The 15,355-nt window shown below is 40.5% G+C and overlaps 2 protein-coding genes across 3 annotated transcripts; both read left to right on the forward strand.

Annotated features, from left to right (window-relative positions):
- The first annotated feature begins 196 nt into the window (after positions 1–196).
- Positions 197–5,947, forward strand: cfap206 (cilia and flagella associated protein 206). 2 transcript variants are annotated; one of them, XM_064339926.1, is made up of 12 exons: positions 197–673; positions 868–951; positions 1,351–1,441; positions 1,684–1,872; positions 2,063–2,221; positions 2,391–2,605; positions 3,004–3,123; positions 3,253–3,451; positions 4,017–4,157; positions 4,662–4,855; positions 5,230–5,373; positions 5,567–5,947. In XM_064339926.1, the coding sequence occupies exons 1-12, from the start codon at positions 566–568 to the stop codon at positions 5,792–5,794; spliced, it is 1,872 nt and encodes a 623-aa protein (XP_064195996.1). In that variant the 5' UTR covers positions 197–565; the 3' UTR covers positions 5,795–5,947. The 2 variants fall into 2 exon arrangements, with proteins under 2 accessions (XP_064195996.1, XP_064195997.1); XM_064339927.1 differs by having other exon boundaries at positions 5,236–5,373.
- A 2,991-nt stretch (positions 5,948–8,938) lies between these two features.
- slc35a1 (solute carrier family 35 member A1) lies at positions 8,939–15,263 on the forward strand. The gene is made up of 8 exons (XM_064339931.1): positions 8,939–9,186; positions 10,167–10,344; positions 10,709–10,868; positions 11,206–11,358; positions 11,913–11,979; positions 12,241–12,417; positions 12,909–13,043; positions 13,534–15,263. Exons 1-8 carry the CDS (start codon positions 9,177–9,179, stop codon positions 13,665–13,667), a joined length of 1,014 nt encoding a protein of 337 aa, XP_064196001.1. The 5' UTR covers positions 8,939–9,176; the 3' UTR covers positions 13,668–15,263.
- Positions 15,264–15,355: the final 92 nt, after the last annotated feature.

Below are 15,355 nucleotides of genomic sequence, written 5' to 3' on the forward strand. Positions count from 1 at the left end.
GAAATTAAATGGCACAAATTTATATTGCAATACTTAGATGAGCCATAACCATTGAGGTCCAACAGTTATGGTAATCAAATTGTATGCCACACAAATAGTTCTTCAACCACTGTAGATTTGCAGGACTTGATTGCTCGCCTGCTGGACGTATTCGAGAAAAGATCGGCTATTTCCGCTACCTCACGTGGGTCTTGAATCGTGAAACCCGAAGGTGTTCTAGTTGCCGTGGAAACCCGGCAATAAACGCCACTCCGGTTAGCTTTTTTGGAAAGGTGATGCCGTGGGATTAATCTCACGCAACCGTGAGAACTTAATTCAGTGAAATATAGCGAACTGTAACAGTACGAGCAACTTTGTATACATTTAAGCTTATTAGCCAGCAAGCTTACCTGTAGCTAATTCACGACTTGCGATTTACAGCTGTCCAAAATCATTGAAAGTTAATTCTTTAGGTGCTCAGCGTTTAGAGAGAGGTTTTAGAGAGACAACGATTCATAGAAACTAGTGTAATGACTGCTCGTTGGGATTATTAGCTAGTTCTGCAAATTGCCCATTAAAGTTCAGAATGTCTCGTGCTCAAGCTGAAAGCGTCATCAAAAATATAATTCGTGAAGTTGCTCAGGAATGTGCGGGGAAAGGACAGAGCGTCTCAGAGACTTTAGTGGCGTTTATGGTGAGTAGTAAATGTATATATTTCGACATTAAATTAGATAAAACTAAATCACATCATACTAAATGTCTGCTCTTTCATATTGAAAATACCGTTGTGAAAAACTAGTTTTGTGCGCTAGCGCTATTTATAGGCCTGTAGCTACCGCTATAATCTAATTTAGAGTTCAATTAATGACGTCCGTTCCTTGTTCTTAGGTAAAAGCTGTTGTTTTAGACCCAAGAAATCAATTCAACGTAGATCGGACTCTTACAAACAACGATGTGCGAAACCTAATTGAGGTAAAGTATTATTGTTGAGTATTAAATTGCATAGTTATATTGTGAGTATTGTTATAGTATTAAATTGGTTCATACTTTTGCGGGTTTCACTTCCGGCCTCTTATTTTAATCGATAAGATTAGCAACCTGACCTCTGCAACGATGAAATCCTCGCTACAAGCATGTTTGTAACAGGCGATCTGCGCCACCTATTGGCCACAATTAAACCTATAGCACAATAACATGGAAGAGGTCCTAATTTTCTGCCAGCTTTTGGCGACTGGACAGTGTAACAAACAATCTCAAAAATGGAATGTTGTATTCCAGGTGTGTGGTCTGTAAGTAGTAATCTAAAATACTACACATTTTTGTGTGTATGTGGGATAGAGCCTAATTCTGATGACAGTGCTTTCATTGTAGTTATGTGTTGACCGCCTCCTGGATCAAGAAAGTCCTGCCCTTGACACAATCAAAATGCAGGTCTATTTTGATATGAATTACACATCACGACGTGAGTGGAAAATGATTGAATATGAAAATTTCTTGCAAAGATTTTCTAAGTTTTGAACATACATTTATATGTAATATTTCTCTTTTGATGAAACATTTTTATCATTTAAAAAACTTATTACAATCCTTTTTACAACAGGAACAATGTCTAGTCAAATTCTTGAGATCGTTTACACTATTTTCATGGGCCTAATCCACTGCAAATAAGTCACCTGGTGTGTGTGTGTGTGTCTGGTGGTCCAGGTGAGCTCCTGGAGGAGCACCAGCGCGTGCTTCGGTCCAGGCTGGCTGCAGTGAGTCGTGAAATTACCGAGAGCAGGGTCAAGGACCGCGAAGAGCTTGACATCCTTTACCGCAAGATCGTTAGCTACATGCTGCTTCGCTCAGGCGTAGGATCCCCTACTGACATAAATACAGTGCGGGAGGCAACCGGTAGGCTACCTATAAACCCTAACGCTCTCACATTTTCCGGAGCCTGAGAACAGGGCCAAGTTTGCTTAATTGTTGTGTGAGCTTTGGCTCAATGGTCATTTTGAATTTGGATCTGTAGTTTTTAAATTGCTTTACTCAATGACCTTCAATGACTTCCTGCTTCTCTAACTGGTCTTTGCATCTTCGGAAGCTGCCTTGCAGAGTGTGTTCCCCCAGTCAGAGATGGGCACCTTCATGTCCCTCCTTAGGAAGGACAAGGAGCAGCAGCTGAACGAGCTCAGCATGATCGTCTTGGGCATCCGTCTCTTCAATAGGGACAGCGGCAAGGGAGGGGAGGGAATTGACGATCGTAAGTTCCCACATGTCTCAGCAGAGACCCTAACACTGGACCGTGGTCACATGATCATGTATTTGGTTGCTATTAGCATAACAGTGAAAACCTTACCTTATTTGATTTTCAAACCAAAACCTTAAAAGCGCAAAAATAAAAAAACTTTTGTTTTTAAATCCATGCACAGTGCCTTCAGTCTTGAAAGAGGCCATTTCCACCACCAGGAGTCACATTCTATCAGAGCTCAAGGCCTCGGCGTTCTTAGCCTCCCAGCAGACAACCTTGCTGGAGTGGCTGCATGACCCTGTGGACGGGCCCAGCAACTTCTTCATCCCCAAGCCCCTGCTGAATCAGGCACTGTACAACGTGAGGCAGCACGAAGCTTTCCTGAACATCATCTTGGTGAGCTGCATGGCATAGAAGGCTGAATCCCAGCGAGCAAAAGCCAGAATCTAGACGTCTAGAGGGGTATAAATCTTGGTTGAGACATTTTGGCATAAACTGACTAAGCTAACCCCAGTATAGCTCAGGTTTTACCTGGCTACTTCCTAGTCCGCTAGAAAACTTTTTAGCCAGGTTTTCACCTGAACGCTACGTCTGCTTTTCACCATAATAACATCACTGGGATCCTGAATGCTTGAAGGTAGAATCTATGGATTAATACAGAGGTCCAGTTTTGTTAAATTTTTTTATTTTATGTGCTGCAATAACTGCAGGATCTTGAATGCAATCTAGAATGTGTTCCATGTTTCCTCCCGCGTTATGTCTCTCACATTTGCTGATGTAACATCCCCCATCAGGCAGACGCGGGCTTATGTGAAATGCAAGTGGAAGCGCTGCAGGCGAACCTACGTACACAAATGAAGGAGCTGAGGGCAACTGTCGAGTTCAAGACCGCAATCCCTACTGCCCAAGTTTTTGTAAGCGTCTTCCATTTTGTACTGCGTACTTCAAAATGTGGAACAGTGGACATGTTTGCTGAGTAGCACAATCTAATTATTAAAGTATTAGAGTGGGATTCACAGCCCATACCTGTTCATGCTCCTCAGCCCCATTTCACAGCTCTGGCGAAGACGTGGGCGGGGCTTCAGGATGAGGTAGTCCTGCTGGGCGTCCTTGGCAACATGGTAGCCAATCTGCGGCCCTTCCTGGCCACCCAGGCGCGGCTCCTTCCTAAGGAGCAACTTGAAGTTCTGCTGGAGGACCTGGTGGTGAAGAGCGATGAGCAGAGAATGAATGAATCCTCCGGTAGGTACTGTCAGCCCTTATAAAAGAAACACCGTTATATGCATCCTCCCAAAGTTATTAGAATTTTATCATTCTAATAACTATTTTCATTAAAATGTTTTCTTTTGTTCTTTCCATTTCTGTTTGTGTCAAGCAGTTATGGCTGCTTTTTGTACAATATGATGCTATATAAATAAAGAGTATTATTATTATTATTATTATTATGCATAGTCTGATACAATGACTGCTGAAATCACTCCATTAGTTACTGGTATGGTACTGGTTACTGCCAGTCTCAATTCAGATGTGGATGGTGGATGGGATGGCAAATCCCACTTTGCCCTACCGAATAATTCCTCACTTGCCAAATATACACAGTATCACAAATTGCAACCTTTGATATTCTGATTGGCCAGGGTTGTCTCATGAGGGTTTGAGATTCTACATATAGTATCTTTGCAGGATTGGCTTTGTTTAATCTGGGTGTTTACTCTCAAGAGACAGTGGAAAAATAGCCATGGCCATCTTTATGAATGTAAAAACTCACTAACAAGCTGGGTCTGGCCATGTTTGGACTTTTCTGCAGGAAGCCCTATTGACCCCACGCAGTTTGAGAAAGCAGAATGGCTCTTCCCTAAAACCACAGCTAACTTTGACAAACTATCTCTTCAGTTCAACGGAATCTGCGGTTTTATGCTCGTGGAGAAGGATGGTTTTCTTTTGCCAGGTATGCAAATGCACTGAAGGACTTAAGAAATTGTGACACTCTGCAACTGGGTGAATGTCTGCTTGTTTATTTGATACTTTTATTGGTGTCATCATCTGGGAATAAAGTCAGCCTAAATTTTAGAGTAATGACACAGACTGTATTGGATATCTACACAGTAAGTATTGCCTGGCAAATTCATCTGTTGTGTCTACACACGTTTTAATATATAAGGGTATTTTATTGTCTTTGTGGCCTACATTCAGTCAACTTACAAGCAAATACATGAATGATACTTTTTCTTCACAAAATCGAGTTCATTTTGTGATGGCTGAATTAGAATATTGTTTTAAAAGGAACAATTCTTGCTTTTGTTAGTCAAAGTTAAGGATGAATGTTGATTGAATACCAGCCTGTATGTCTCCTTAGAGGATAAAACATTTCTAGGCCAGTATCAGCAGGTCCTGAATTGTAATCTAAATTATAGAAAGTGGTAATAGCAGTCTCAACATTTACCTTATCTAGGTAACCCCCATATAGGGATCCTGAAGCACAGAGAGAAATACTACATTTTCAGTTCCAAAGAGGCAGCTTGCGGCTTTGCCTCTAAGCCAGATGAGTACATCGCACGGGTCGCTGAGATTGCCAAGAAGGCTCCAGAGCTTATTCACCTGCTGGAACTCCATCAGCAGTTTGCCTCTGTCACCCCATATTCAGAGGTGAGCAAGCCACACACCTTATGTTTATTCAGTTATTCCCCGCATAGCAATAAAATTTGTACCAAGGCCTACAACCACTGTCATCTTTGACATGTTATTAGAATTGACATGCTGATGTTGATGATATTTTGCTCATTCTTGTCATTATTTTATTATTAAGAATAGAATATGTACATATATGTGTGAGCCTCTTAATGGAGTGAATTGTATTGGACCCACATACTGATGCATGGCCCTCTGTACTGCACTGTACTGTACTGAACTGAAGTCAGTGGTTTCTACACATAGTGCTGGGCCTGGGGTCTTTCACATTCTCTATGTAGATTCTGTTATGTGACAGAAGTGTTTTTCTGAGGGCATTGCTGTCCTTACATGTGCAGTCAGGAGAGAGGCTGATGGTGAAGCCCGTTGTAAAGTGCGATAGCTGCACACAAACAGACACACACTTGGTGGAGGCCAACATTGTGAGGTCCTACGAATGGAATGAATGGGAACTCAGAAGAAAAGCAATCAAACTGGTCTGTATTAACTTTTTTAACTCGTTTGGAAAGCTAATTGTTATATATAATGCTATTGTGGCAAATATAAAGCTAAATGTATTACTGATAAATGTATTTGTTTAAACCTGCATTTTATTTTGATGGACATGGTCACATTTTGTTGGTGCGCTGTTTTAGTAGTCCGCGAGTAACCAGCGCGTCTAATTCCTAGGCCAATCTGCGGAGAAAACTGACCCACTCCGTGCAGACAGATCTCAGCCACATGAGAAGGGACAACGTCACCCAGACGTACCCTTCCAAAGACGTTTCCTGCCAAAGCAAAACGGAAGGCCAGAGCAACGTTCCAAAACCGCAGGTGTACCTGGCAGGCCTTCGCGGAGGGGGATTGAAGCCAACGCATTTGGTCAAAACCAATTTGACAAGAGCGGTTGATGAATAATAATCGGCCTCTCTGCTGCTAATGAGGTGGTTATTTTGTTGTATGCGAAATTGTGTTCTTGTTTGCCTTTCGAATTCAAGTTGCGTGGTTGCCTTTTTAAATAGAGACATACTAGTACAAATAAAAATTATAATAAACTGATTTGATTCTGAATTGATTCCAGTAGTATTTACCAGTGTTTAAAGAGATTCCCCCCTAGACGTGTGATAGCTTACTAAACACATCCACTTTAAGTAGGAACCAAGGAAATTCAGCAAATCAGTACAGGCTAGTGACAGCACTCACACTCTACACATATCAATCTTTCATGAGAAACATCACCTAAGAAATTACACCTTTAGAGTAATAAACAAGCTTAACTCCCACAAATCAGTGGCAGGTCCAACTGTTCTTCAGAATCTGTTGTTTTGCAGTGATTTAAAATAATAATAACCTGGGCAACAACTGGGTCAAGTAGAAGACAACCATCAGTCCTGTAAGCATTTGTCAGTGTTAGCAGATAGCAAAATAGGCTAGGCTGGTTACGTACATGTAAACAGCAAGGAGAGTTACAGAACTCAAACCTCAGTATCAAAACAAATGCTCTAACTTTGAGCATAAGACTGATCCTACAAGTCATCACTGTACATTTGAGGAGATTACAGGTCAGCTGATTAAAGGAGAAAATAGAGAAATTAGTAAATAAGGTACTGAGCTCAGTTGATCATGGGGATGCGCCACAACAACTCAGCACAGACCTCACAGGGAAACCACCTCTAGGCCTGCTATTCCACCCTTGGACAAAAACATTCTTATCTACAATGTGTTCTTTGAGACCGTTATGTCATAAAAACAAATAATTTTGTACTTGCAGTTTTAACAAAGACGTTTTCATTGACATTTACTGCATAAAGAGACAAACATTCAATCCTGTCCTCAAATTTGAACTTTAATGTAGATGCAAATGAGTTTTGTTTTGGTTAGAAAATGAGTTGGGTAGTGATAGTTACAGTATGTACAAATCAGATGGTTAAACAATTTGTACCATATAAGTCCAAAAATGAATGAATATATGTAAAACTATCGTCCTTGTCTGTTACTTTTATGCAATTTGATGGATGTAAACACAGGACATGTAGGGGTTGTGCTGAAAATTTGACATTGATCAAATTATTCATATCTTAATAATATCATTAATGTCAAAGCTCATGCATTAGATATAAGTAGCTTAAATATTTCACAGCGTGTAACACGTAAAAGACCTCTATTTGCTCTCTGAATGAATCAAATCATTAAACTCAGTCTGAAATTGGAAACACATGTCTGCTCCAGGAAGGGATGAGCACTGCCTGTCACAGTTCGAAATAATAGCAGACACTGACGGCTCCCTAAAATGCAGCTTCAACCATCTAGCGGGTCTGGGACTAAATGCCTTCCTCCAAGAGCATGTGTATTTATTTCATATGCGTTGATTCTTTTATTGTACCCAGCTGTAGGTAAGAGCACTTATTTTGAACTTCACTTGACGTTGAATTCTGGACTTCAGTTATAACGCCATCAACGTTCTGCAACGATGGTCTCTCAAGCCAGCGTTTTGTGAGCCGGCGAAATAGGCTTGTGTATTGTTATAAAGTATTACACATCGAAACTTATAATTTTTCAGGCCTTCTTGGAAATCACAATATATGTACAGCCATTTTATTTCATAAAAATTAGATTTTGTTGCAAACATGTATGAAGCCTTTTTGAATACCTCAAGCTACATTACAGCTTGTACAACATAATTTCTAATTACCTAAGTCCACCATATGTTACAATGTATGTTTGCGTGTCTTTGATGTAATTAATTGTTATTTAACTGACTTTCTTTATTGTTTTGTTTGTAGGCTATGAATGTTCATGAGCCCTCCTTAAATATCCACAGCAAATCCATGACAAAGTGTTTTATCGGGCATAATAAAGTTTCTGTTATCTTACGTACAGGACGTGATCTACAAATTCAAAATGTGTTGCTAGACCAAATTCTTGGTGAAAATGCATTATATGCTGTATGAGAAACCAGCAGGCAATGAAATACAATTTAGTCTTGTGTGCGCAAGCAGTAGGCCTACGTATGCTGAATGATCATAAAGCATATGAAATGTATAAGAATGAATAGGGGATGGTTTCTTAAACTTTGTAGTCTATTGAAATCTAATATTTTTGCCATTGGTTTAGATTGTCCCTCTGCTGCACAGACTGTACCACTCTGCATCCAAATAAATGCAACAAACATCAGACTTCCCACGATAAGAAAAAAAAAAAAAAAAAACTACTTGTAGAAAACACCAAGAGTCTGATGTTCAAGGACAAAAAAATAAATATAAATAAAATAGGTTTGCGTTGTTGTGAGAATTTCCGAAAAAGAGACAACAGCAATCAAAATTGCAAGTATTTATAAACTGTTTGTCAGAGGAGCAGGCATACATCAGACACATGCTCAAAGAATACAGTACATTATCCCTTGTTGTCCTTATACTTACCCAAACATGATTGTGTGTGTATTAATGTCGGCGACATACTTTTTAAACTTATGTATGTGTCCCTGGACACCATATCTCACTCTGGAGCCAGTTTGATTATTATTGATGATGTGATGTCAGAGGAGCTATATGAGCTTCCCTCCTGGTGTAAATGTACTCCCACCCGACACACAGCTGCTATCACTGACCAGAAAGTATGCACAAAATATGAAAATGTTTAACATGAATTGTCAAAATCAATCCAACTCTAGAATGACAAATTGCTTATATAAAGATGGTTATATAAAGGAATTAATAATGTGAAAGAAAATTATATAAAGCACTCAACGGTACAATATAAACCAGCAAGTAACCATTATTGATTGAACAGGACGGTGACAATGTTTGTTACTAATATTGAAAATTTAAAACTGGGAAAAAAAAAATTTGTTTCAGAAACTATAATACCTAAGAAAAATATACCATTACAGATAGGAATATGAATGATAGGAATATGATAGGAACATGAACAGTGAGGTTTTATTTGGAAGTCAGTGATTTTACTTGGGGTTTGAATGGGCAGCAATATATTTTGCCCGCTGCATGCGCAGCAGAGGCTCTTCCCATATACACTGAATTATAGAGTATCTTTGTTTAAACCGCCCAGAAACACATCATGTCTATCCGGTTCAACTGGGTAGCGCACCTCTCTGCCCTGTTGTTACAGCTGTTTAGGGCAAAGAAAGCTCTTACTAGGCTTAGTTCCTGCTTCGTCTGCTAGCGAGATACTTCAATATTTGTCTTGGGGAAAAAGACATGTCGCTATTTAGCCAGATATCTTAGTTGTTCATAGGGACACATTTCCTCGCCATATATTAGCAGAAGCAGACAACAATATAGCCATGGCCAGTGGTAAGTCTTAGCAAGCTAACACCATGATAGTAAGCAGGACATTGCACTTTGGATTTCTTGTATTTCTGTAGGCTACTGTATTGGCTAACTTCAGTTTTTACGATAGCTGTTAGTGGGCTAAGTTAGATAGCTAGCTTTGTTGGAAAAACCTGAAACTTACTTATTGGCGCTATGCTAGCGAGCTAGACTTTCGTACACCAACAGACAGCGTAGTAATTTAGCTACAGTAACTGGTGATTTGTTTAGTAATTGTTTGTCATTACATAGCCGGATAGCTGCTTGTCGCCGTTTTTATAACTGCTTGCTATATGACTGAGCTAGTTCATAGGCTGTCACTGGAAAATACTTTGTGCTAGATGAACAGAAGATAACACATTAGCTAGCTGACTGGCAGTGCATGTTCGATAATGTCAGCTAACGTTAGCTGGGGTATCGTGAGTAAATGCTAGTCTATCTGTTTTTGCGAAAACAGCAAATAAATTGTGATGTTGTATCACAAAAGCGTTTCCTTGTTTAGAAGATTCATTTCAAATTTAAAGTCAGGTGCTATGGGTGCACTTGAGCAATTAAGATGCCTTACTAGTTAGCTGACTTTAACGTTAGCTATTAGCACAAACCTAATCTGACGTTAAGGCTGTAATATTGTGCCTTGCTCGATGTCAATGAATAGACAGACAAGCCAGTTAGAAATAACCGTAACCTGCATATCCAAGCTTTGTTGCAAGCTAGCTATTTTAAGTAACCTCAGCGATTGTAAGCCTATTGATATTGTGATTTTATGTGTGCTCAATGTCGGTATAGCTATATATAATAACAACAAAAACATGTGAAATACTCGCCTTTATATCATTTGATTTGGGTGCTGTTTTTGTGCTAGAAAGTAAGCGTCACCGGATATGTATTTTGTCATTTTGGCGTATTAATTAGCTTCTTATTGGATGTCACGCATGGTTCTCTTGACAACCTGTTATGTTTTCCAGAACCGGTGAGTGTGGTGTTCAAGCTGTACTGCTTGTCTGTGATGACACTGGTGGCAGCTACCTACACCGTAGCTTTGCGATACACAAGGACCGTGTCGTCGGTTCTTTACTTCTCCACAACAGCAGTCTGTATTACAGAAGTCATCAAATTGTTTCTGAGTCTTGGTATGCTGACTAAGTAAGTGCCCTATAGCCCCATTGTTTCAGATGGTGCCAAGTGAATGAGCTAAACTATCTTAACCATCTAAATGAGATGATTGTATTACTTTAGGAGCAGAATGGTTGCCATTTTCCATGTACATGGATTTTGCCTAACAAACTGGATTTTATAAGTTTGATGATATTTTGTGCCCTTGTACAGTTTGCACCATTAATTAGAATTTACTTTAAATCACTTTAAAAACCATGACTGTCTAGTCCTTACTGTCATATAAAAGAGTATATTGTAGTGTCACTTTTTTAGGAAGCACAGGTCACAGCTTTGACATCAGTTTTCTTGTATTTCTTATTTATTTGTTTTTTCTTCCTTATCCATATTGCAGAGAAACGGGTAGCCTTGGCAGGTTGAAGTCATCGCTCGTTGAAAATGTGATTCGGAGTCCGGTTGAGCTTCTGAAACTGAGCGTTCCCTCTTTGGTGTACGCTGTGCAGAACAACATGGCCTTCATTGCTCTGAGCAACCTTGATGCAGCTGTGTATCAGGTCTGTGGTCAAAACTGTGGTCTGTAACCTATTTAGAAGGAATTGAATGCCTGTTTCTGTTGTGTGTGCATGCGTCAGATGGTACAAAGCACAGCCCATCTATATGCCATGAGGGTTATGTATTGGGGGGCAAATATATTGTATCTCAAATGCAGTCTTGCAGGTTACTTTGTTGCATGTGAACAGAAAAGCTATTGGAATATTGAGCGGTAAATGTGATTTAGCAGCTCCCTCCTCTAGCTGAGACCGTGACATGCTTCGGGTCACCTGTAGGTAATTAAGTACAGTTCTAGGACGGTTGACTGACGCGTAGCGTGTGACCGTACCCTTCCTCCAGGTGACGTACCAGCTGAAGATCCCCTGCACGGCCCTCTGCACGGTGCTGATGCTCAACCGCTCGCTCAGCCGGCTGCAGTGGTTCTCCGTCTTCATGCTGTGCGGGGGGGTCACGCTCGTGCAGTGGACCCCAGTCGAAGCCACCAAGGTCCAGGTAGGGTTAGCAGACCTCAATGCCACAAGGGCTTCCTGGGTGATGAGTACTCGACCGTTTAAAAAAAAAATGTGGTTATATAGCAAAGAGCAAAGTGTAATTATCGTAGAAGTATCTATGGTGAGCCATAGCATCTTTTGCAAATTTGAGGGGGTTAGCTCTCTACTGATGTACTGTGAGAAGGTGGGCAGTCCATTTGACTGGTTAGGCAGATTAAATTTTAAGTGGGAAAGTAATGAAATACAACTCTTGGATGACATGTTTTCTCATATTTGTGGATTAGAACGTCTATCCCTTATGGGCTCATCAGAAGGTATGAGGGAATTCTTTGAGACACATACCTGTCAAATACCCAAATATATGAATTTACTTAAGGTGTTTGCCTGGCATACATCCTTATACAGAGTCAGTTATTCAACTTCCTTTTTTGGTAGGATATTTAGTCAAGCCATTCATGTAGCTTGCTCTGAGATGCAGCAACTGTGTCTTGGCTGATTATTCCTCTGCAGTTGTGTCTGTAATGAAAGCGAGGCTTTTGTCTGTCATGCCCTCAGGTAGAGCAGAACCAGTTCATGGGTTTCATGGCTATCGCTGTTGCTGTCCTCTGCTCTGGATTTGCAGGTACAAACATGAAAACGGATGTAGTAATGATGAATGAAAAACAGCCGCATAATTTAATTACTTATGTTTGCTGCTTTTTTTACTCACCTTTATGCGAAGTGATGGTATTTGTCCCAGAAGCACAGCATATGTGCAGTGTACTTAGTGTGGTACAAAGTAAGAGCTTAATTTCAGTCCAGATTAGTTTACCCTATTTGTCTGTGTATGTGAGAGACATGGGCACAATGCCTGTCTGTTTGCCTCCAACCCTGTGCTGGGCAGGGGTCTACTTTGAGAAGGTGCTGAAGAGTTCGGACACCTCGCTGTGGGTGAGGAACATCCAGATGTACCTGTCTGGTATCGTGGTGACGCTGATAGGCGTATTCCTGTCCGACGGGGCCAAGGTGATGGAGAAGGGCTTTTTCTACGGATACACGCCATGGGTTTGGTTTGTTGTCAGTGAGTCGATGCTTCACTTTTCAACATCCCTCCGTTCACAGAGCAGTCTTTTTCAGAGTGTTACACTGTGTCATTATTACTGTTACTGCAGTGGTACTAAGTTTCACTGTGGACTTGGCTCCTCATTGGAAAATGCAGAACTGCTTACCCACCCTCCATGCATTTGACAATACTCCTCTTATTTCCACATAGCTCTACATATTTATGTCTTTGGACTGAATCCAGGAAATACCCCTGCAAAATGGGGTTTTCCCTCCCTAAATTAAATATAGTCCAAAAGAAAAGATCCTTCTTGACAATTAAATGTAGCATAAAACCCAGTGTGTATTCTGAAGGAAAAATGCCAACAGAAAGCAGAAGGCATCACAAGCGATGGCCTTTCGATGATTAATTAGCGTGTTGAGTTGCTCTGAACCTTGTGTGTGACAGTTAATGGAATGTTGTTTTTAAGGTATTGCATTCTTCAGCCTGCTCTCTTGTATTCTCTCCAGTGATGGCCAGCGTCGGTGGCCTGTACACTTCAGTGGTGGTGAAGTACACTGACAACATCATGAAGGGCTTCTCCGCTGCGGCGGCCATTGTCCTCTCTACAGTGGCTTCTGTCACACTGTTTGGGCTAAAGATCAGTGAGTCACACACTCAGTCTGGATTGCTATTACTCTGTAAAGTTTCTGCGTGCCTGTTCTTTATTGTGTTATCGTACTCAGTTAGCTGTTAGTATGATCGTTTGAGTTTAAATTTCTTGATTTATATTTATTATTTTTTAAGTTACTGTACACTGTTCTAACGTTCTTGTATATGATTCCAGTTTTTCTTCATCCAGAAGTAATCTTACCTACCATTGGTCATTCATTTTATCAGATGTACTCAGTAATGCTGTCCTTTCTCATGCTGGATTTTTAATTGAAATTATAACAATTATATATATATATATTTATTTTTTTTAATTCTGATTTAAACTCTGATACAAAAGCACAATTTAGAGTTTTATTGTTTTTATTGAGTTAATTGTAAATCATATTTTATAGTTATTGTCCTGGAAGTGTAGGAATGTTGCTCTGTTTCATAGCTGGTATTAGCCACGCCCGCTTAACACAGTCTCCTTTCCTCTCGCAGCTGCCACCTTCTCCGCCGGAGCCCTGCTGGTGTGCGTCTCCATCTACCTGTACGGCCTGCCCAAACAGGACACCAGCAAGGTGGCCAAAGCCGACCCGGGCAAGGACGCCAAAACCAAATTGATCACGGTCTGAGACCCGAGGCCGAGCGGTCCGCTCAACCGTCACTGAACCGCCCCTCTCGGCCTCCACGCTGGACTTCAGGGCGAGGGACCCCACGTCGCTGCTGCCTGCCCACAGCGGCATCCACAAACTATACCCTACAGCCCAGTAATCACTACCCACGGTGCTGCTGGAGGACGGCAGTGAGGACTTAAGGATGCACTGCTTGTCTTTTTAAAATAATTTTTTTAAACGTATACTCGCTTCTATTTTTTTCCCCCCGGTGGCGTCGTACTCTTTTTCTCTCGCTTGTAAATTGGAAATATATCAACTTTTTTTGCCAAATTGGAAGTGTTTTTAATTGAGAAACGTTTTGAGATACCGAAGTGAAATATCTCCTTGCACCTTTCTTTTAGTTTTCCTGTAGATTGTTTTAAATTGGCGATTAATCAGTATGCCACCATTTCTTTCTGTGGACGAAATGGTCGCTACGGACCACTGGACAGCAACCGACTTTCAGCTCTGACTACAGAAGTGAACTTGTGCACATAAACAAACAAAAACTCTACTGAGCCATAGTCTGGAGGACAGGGTGCATGCACTGTTTTCTTTTTTTGTTTGTTTTGTTTTGTTTTTTTTGTATTAAACATGAGGGCAAATTGCCAACGAAAAACATTTATTATGGATGGGCTTCCTGTTGTTTTACCTGCAGTCATTTTAAAAAAGGTTTGTTATGGCTTCAGGTTCTTGTCGGTGTACACTTTCTATAAGCTAATGTTGGATCACATGCAAACTGTCATCAGTGAATGATGCCTATTTTCAAAAATGCATTTGACAAATAGGCATTTTCTAGAAGGTGATGTTGCATCACATGCAAACAGTTGTCAGTGAATGTTGCCTGTTTCCCAAATGCATTTGACAAATGGGCAAATGGCAAATTCCAGTGATGGCATAAGGCTGATTCTTTAAGCTCACTTTTCCTAACTACCACAGCATTCAGTCTTAATTGAAACAAAGTGTTCTCCAGGTTAGTAGTATATGCATTGATGAGTGTCAAAGGATAGCTGTTTTGAAAGGTCACTGATAATTACGCGACACCCCTTAGTCAGTGCGAGAACCAACTCAGCTGAACATGGAGGTAGTGACTCATCCTCCCTCCTATTCTGAATTTGTGAGCGTTAACCTGTTCTTTACCTCTATCGCTGGATGAATGGTTGAGGAGGTTTAGCACTAGTAACGAGTGTTACTAGTGGGTTTCATAAAAGGCTATATTTTCTGTGTACTCCTTAAATCATTTGGAATGTCTTCGAATAAATGATTTTGAGGAGGAAAAAAAGCCGTAAGTGTTTTGTGCTCAAATGAATGACTGAACTCGTTTTGGTTGCAATCACTTTTGTCCTAGAAAACTCCTAGTATATACCGTCACAGTTGAGCCTTTAAACACCTGCTAAAATGTTAAGACCTGTTGTTACACGACAACGGTTATATGGTTTTTGACATGTTTGTTAGATAAAACAGCCACCTGAGGACAATTCAATATGTATTTCATTTGCTGATCAGATTGAAGTATGTACCTGACACATGGTACTGGATGTATTTTAAAAAAGGGGATTAAAGCCTTGAAACTGCTATTGCTTTGTGTGTGCCTTTGTGTGTTTCACTAGTGCACTGAAGTAAGATCCTCTACATCTGAAGACCTTGTATTGGGATGGACCAGATTC

The sequence above is a fragment of the Anguilla rostrata genome, chromosome 6 (genome assembly GCF_018555375.3).
Source record: "Anguilla rostrata isolate EN2019 chromosome 6, ASM1855537v3, whole genome shotgun sequence".
Taxonomy (NCBI): domain Eukaryota; kingdom Metazoa; phylum Chordata; class Actinopteri; order Anguilliformes; family Anguillidae; genus Anguilla; species Anguilla rostrata.

Excerpts from the sequence above, each read along its gene's own strand:
- cfap206 (XM_064339926.1), top strand. The coding sequence starts at position 566 with ATGTCTCGTGCTCAAGCTGAAAGCGTCATCAAAAATATAATTCGTGAA. Across the intron at positions 2,606-3,003 it reads CTTTCCTGAACATCATCTTG|GCAGACGCGGGCTTATGTGA; the intron begins GTGAGCTGCATG and ends ATCCCCCATCAG. Across the intron at positions 3,452-4,016 it reads GAGAATGAATGAATCCTCCG|GAAGCCCTATTGACCCCACG; the intron begins GTAGGTACTGTC and ends ACTTTTCTGCAG.
- slc35a1 (XM_064339931.1), top strand. Across the intron at positions 11,359-11,912 it reads TCGAAGCCACCAAGGTCCAG|GTAGAGCAGAACCAGTTCAT; the intron begins GTAGGGTTAGCA and ends TCATGCCCTCAG. Across the intron at positions 13,044-13,533 it reads ACTGTTTGGGCTAAAGATCA|CTGCCACCTTCTCCGCCGGA; the intron begins GTGAGTCACACA and ends TTCCTCTCGCAG.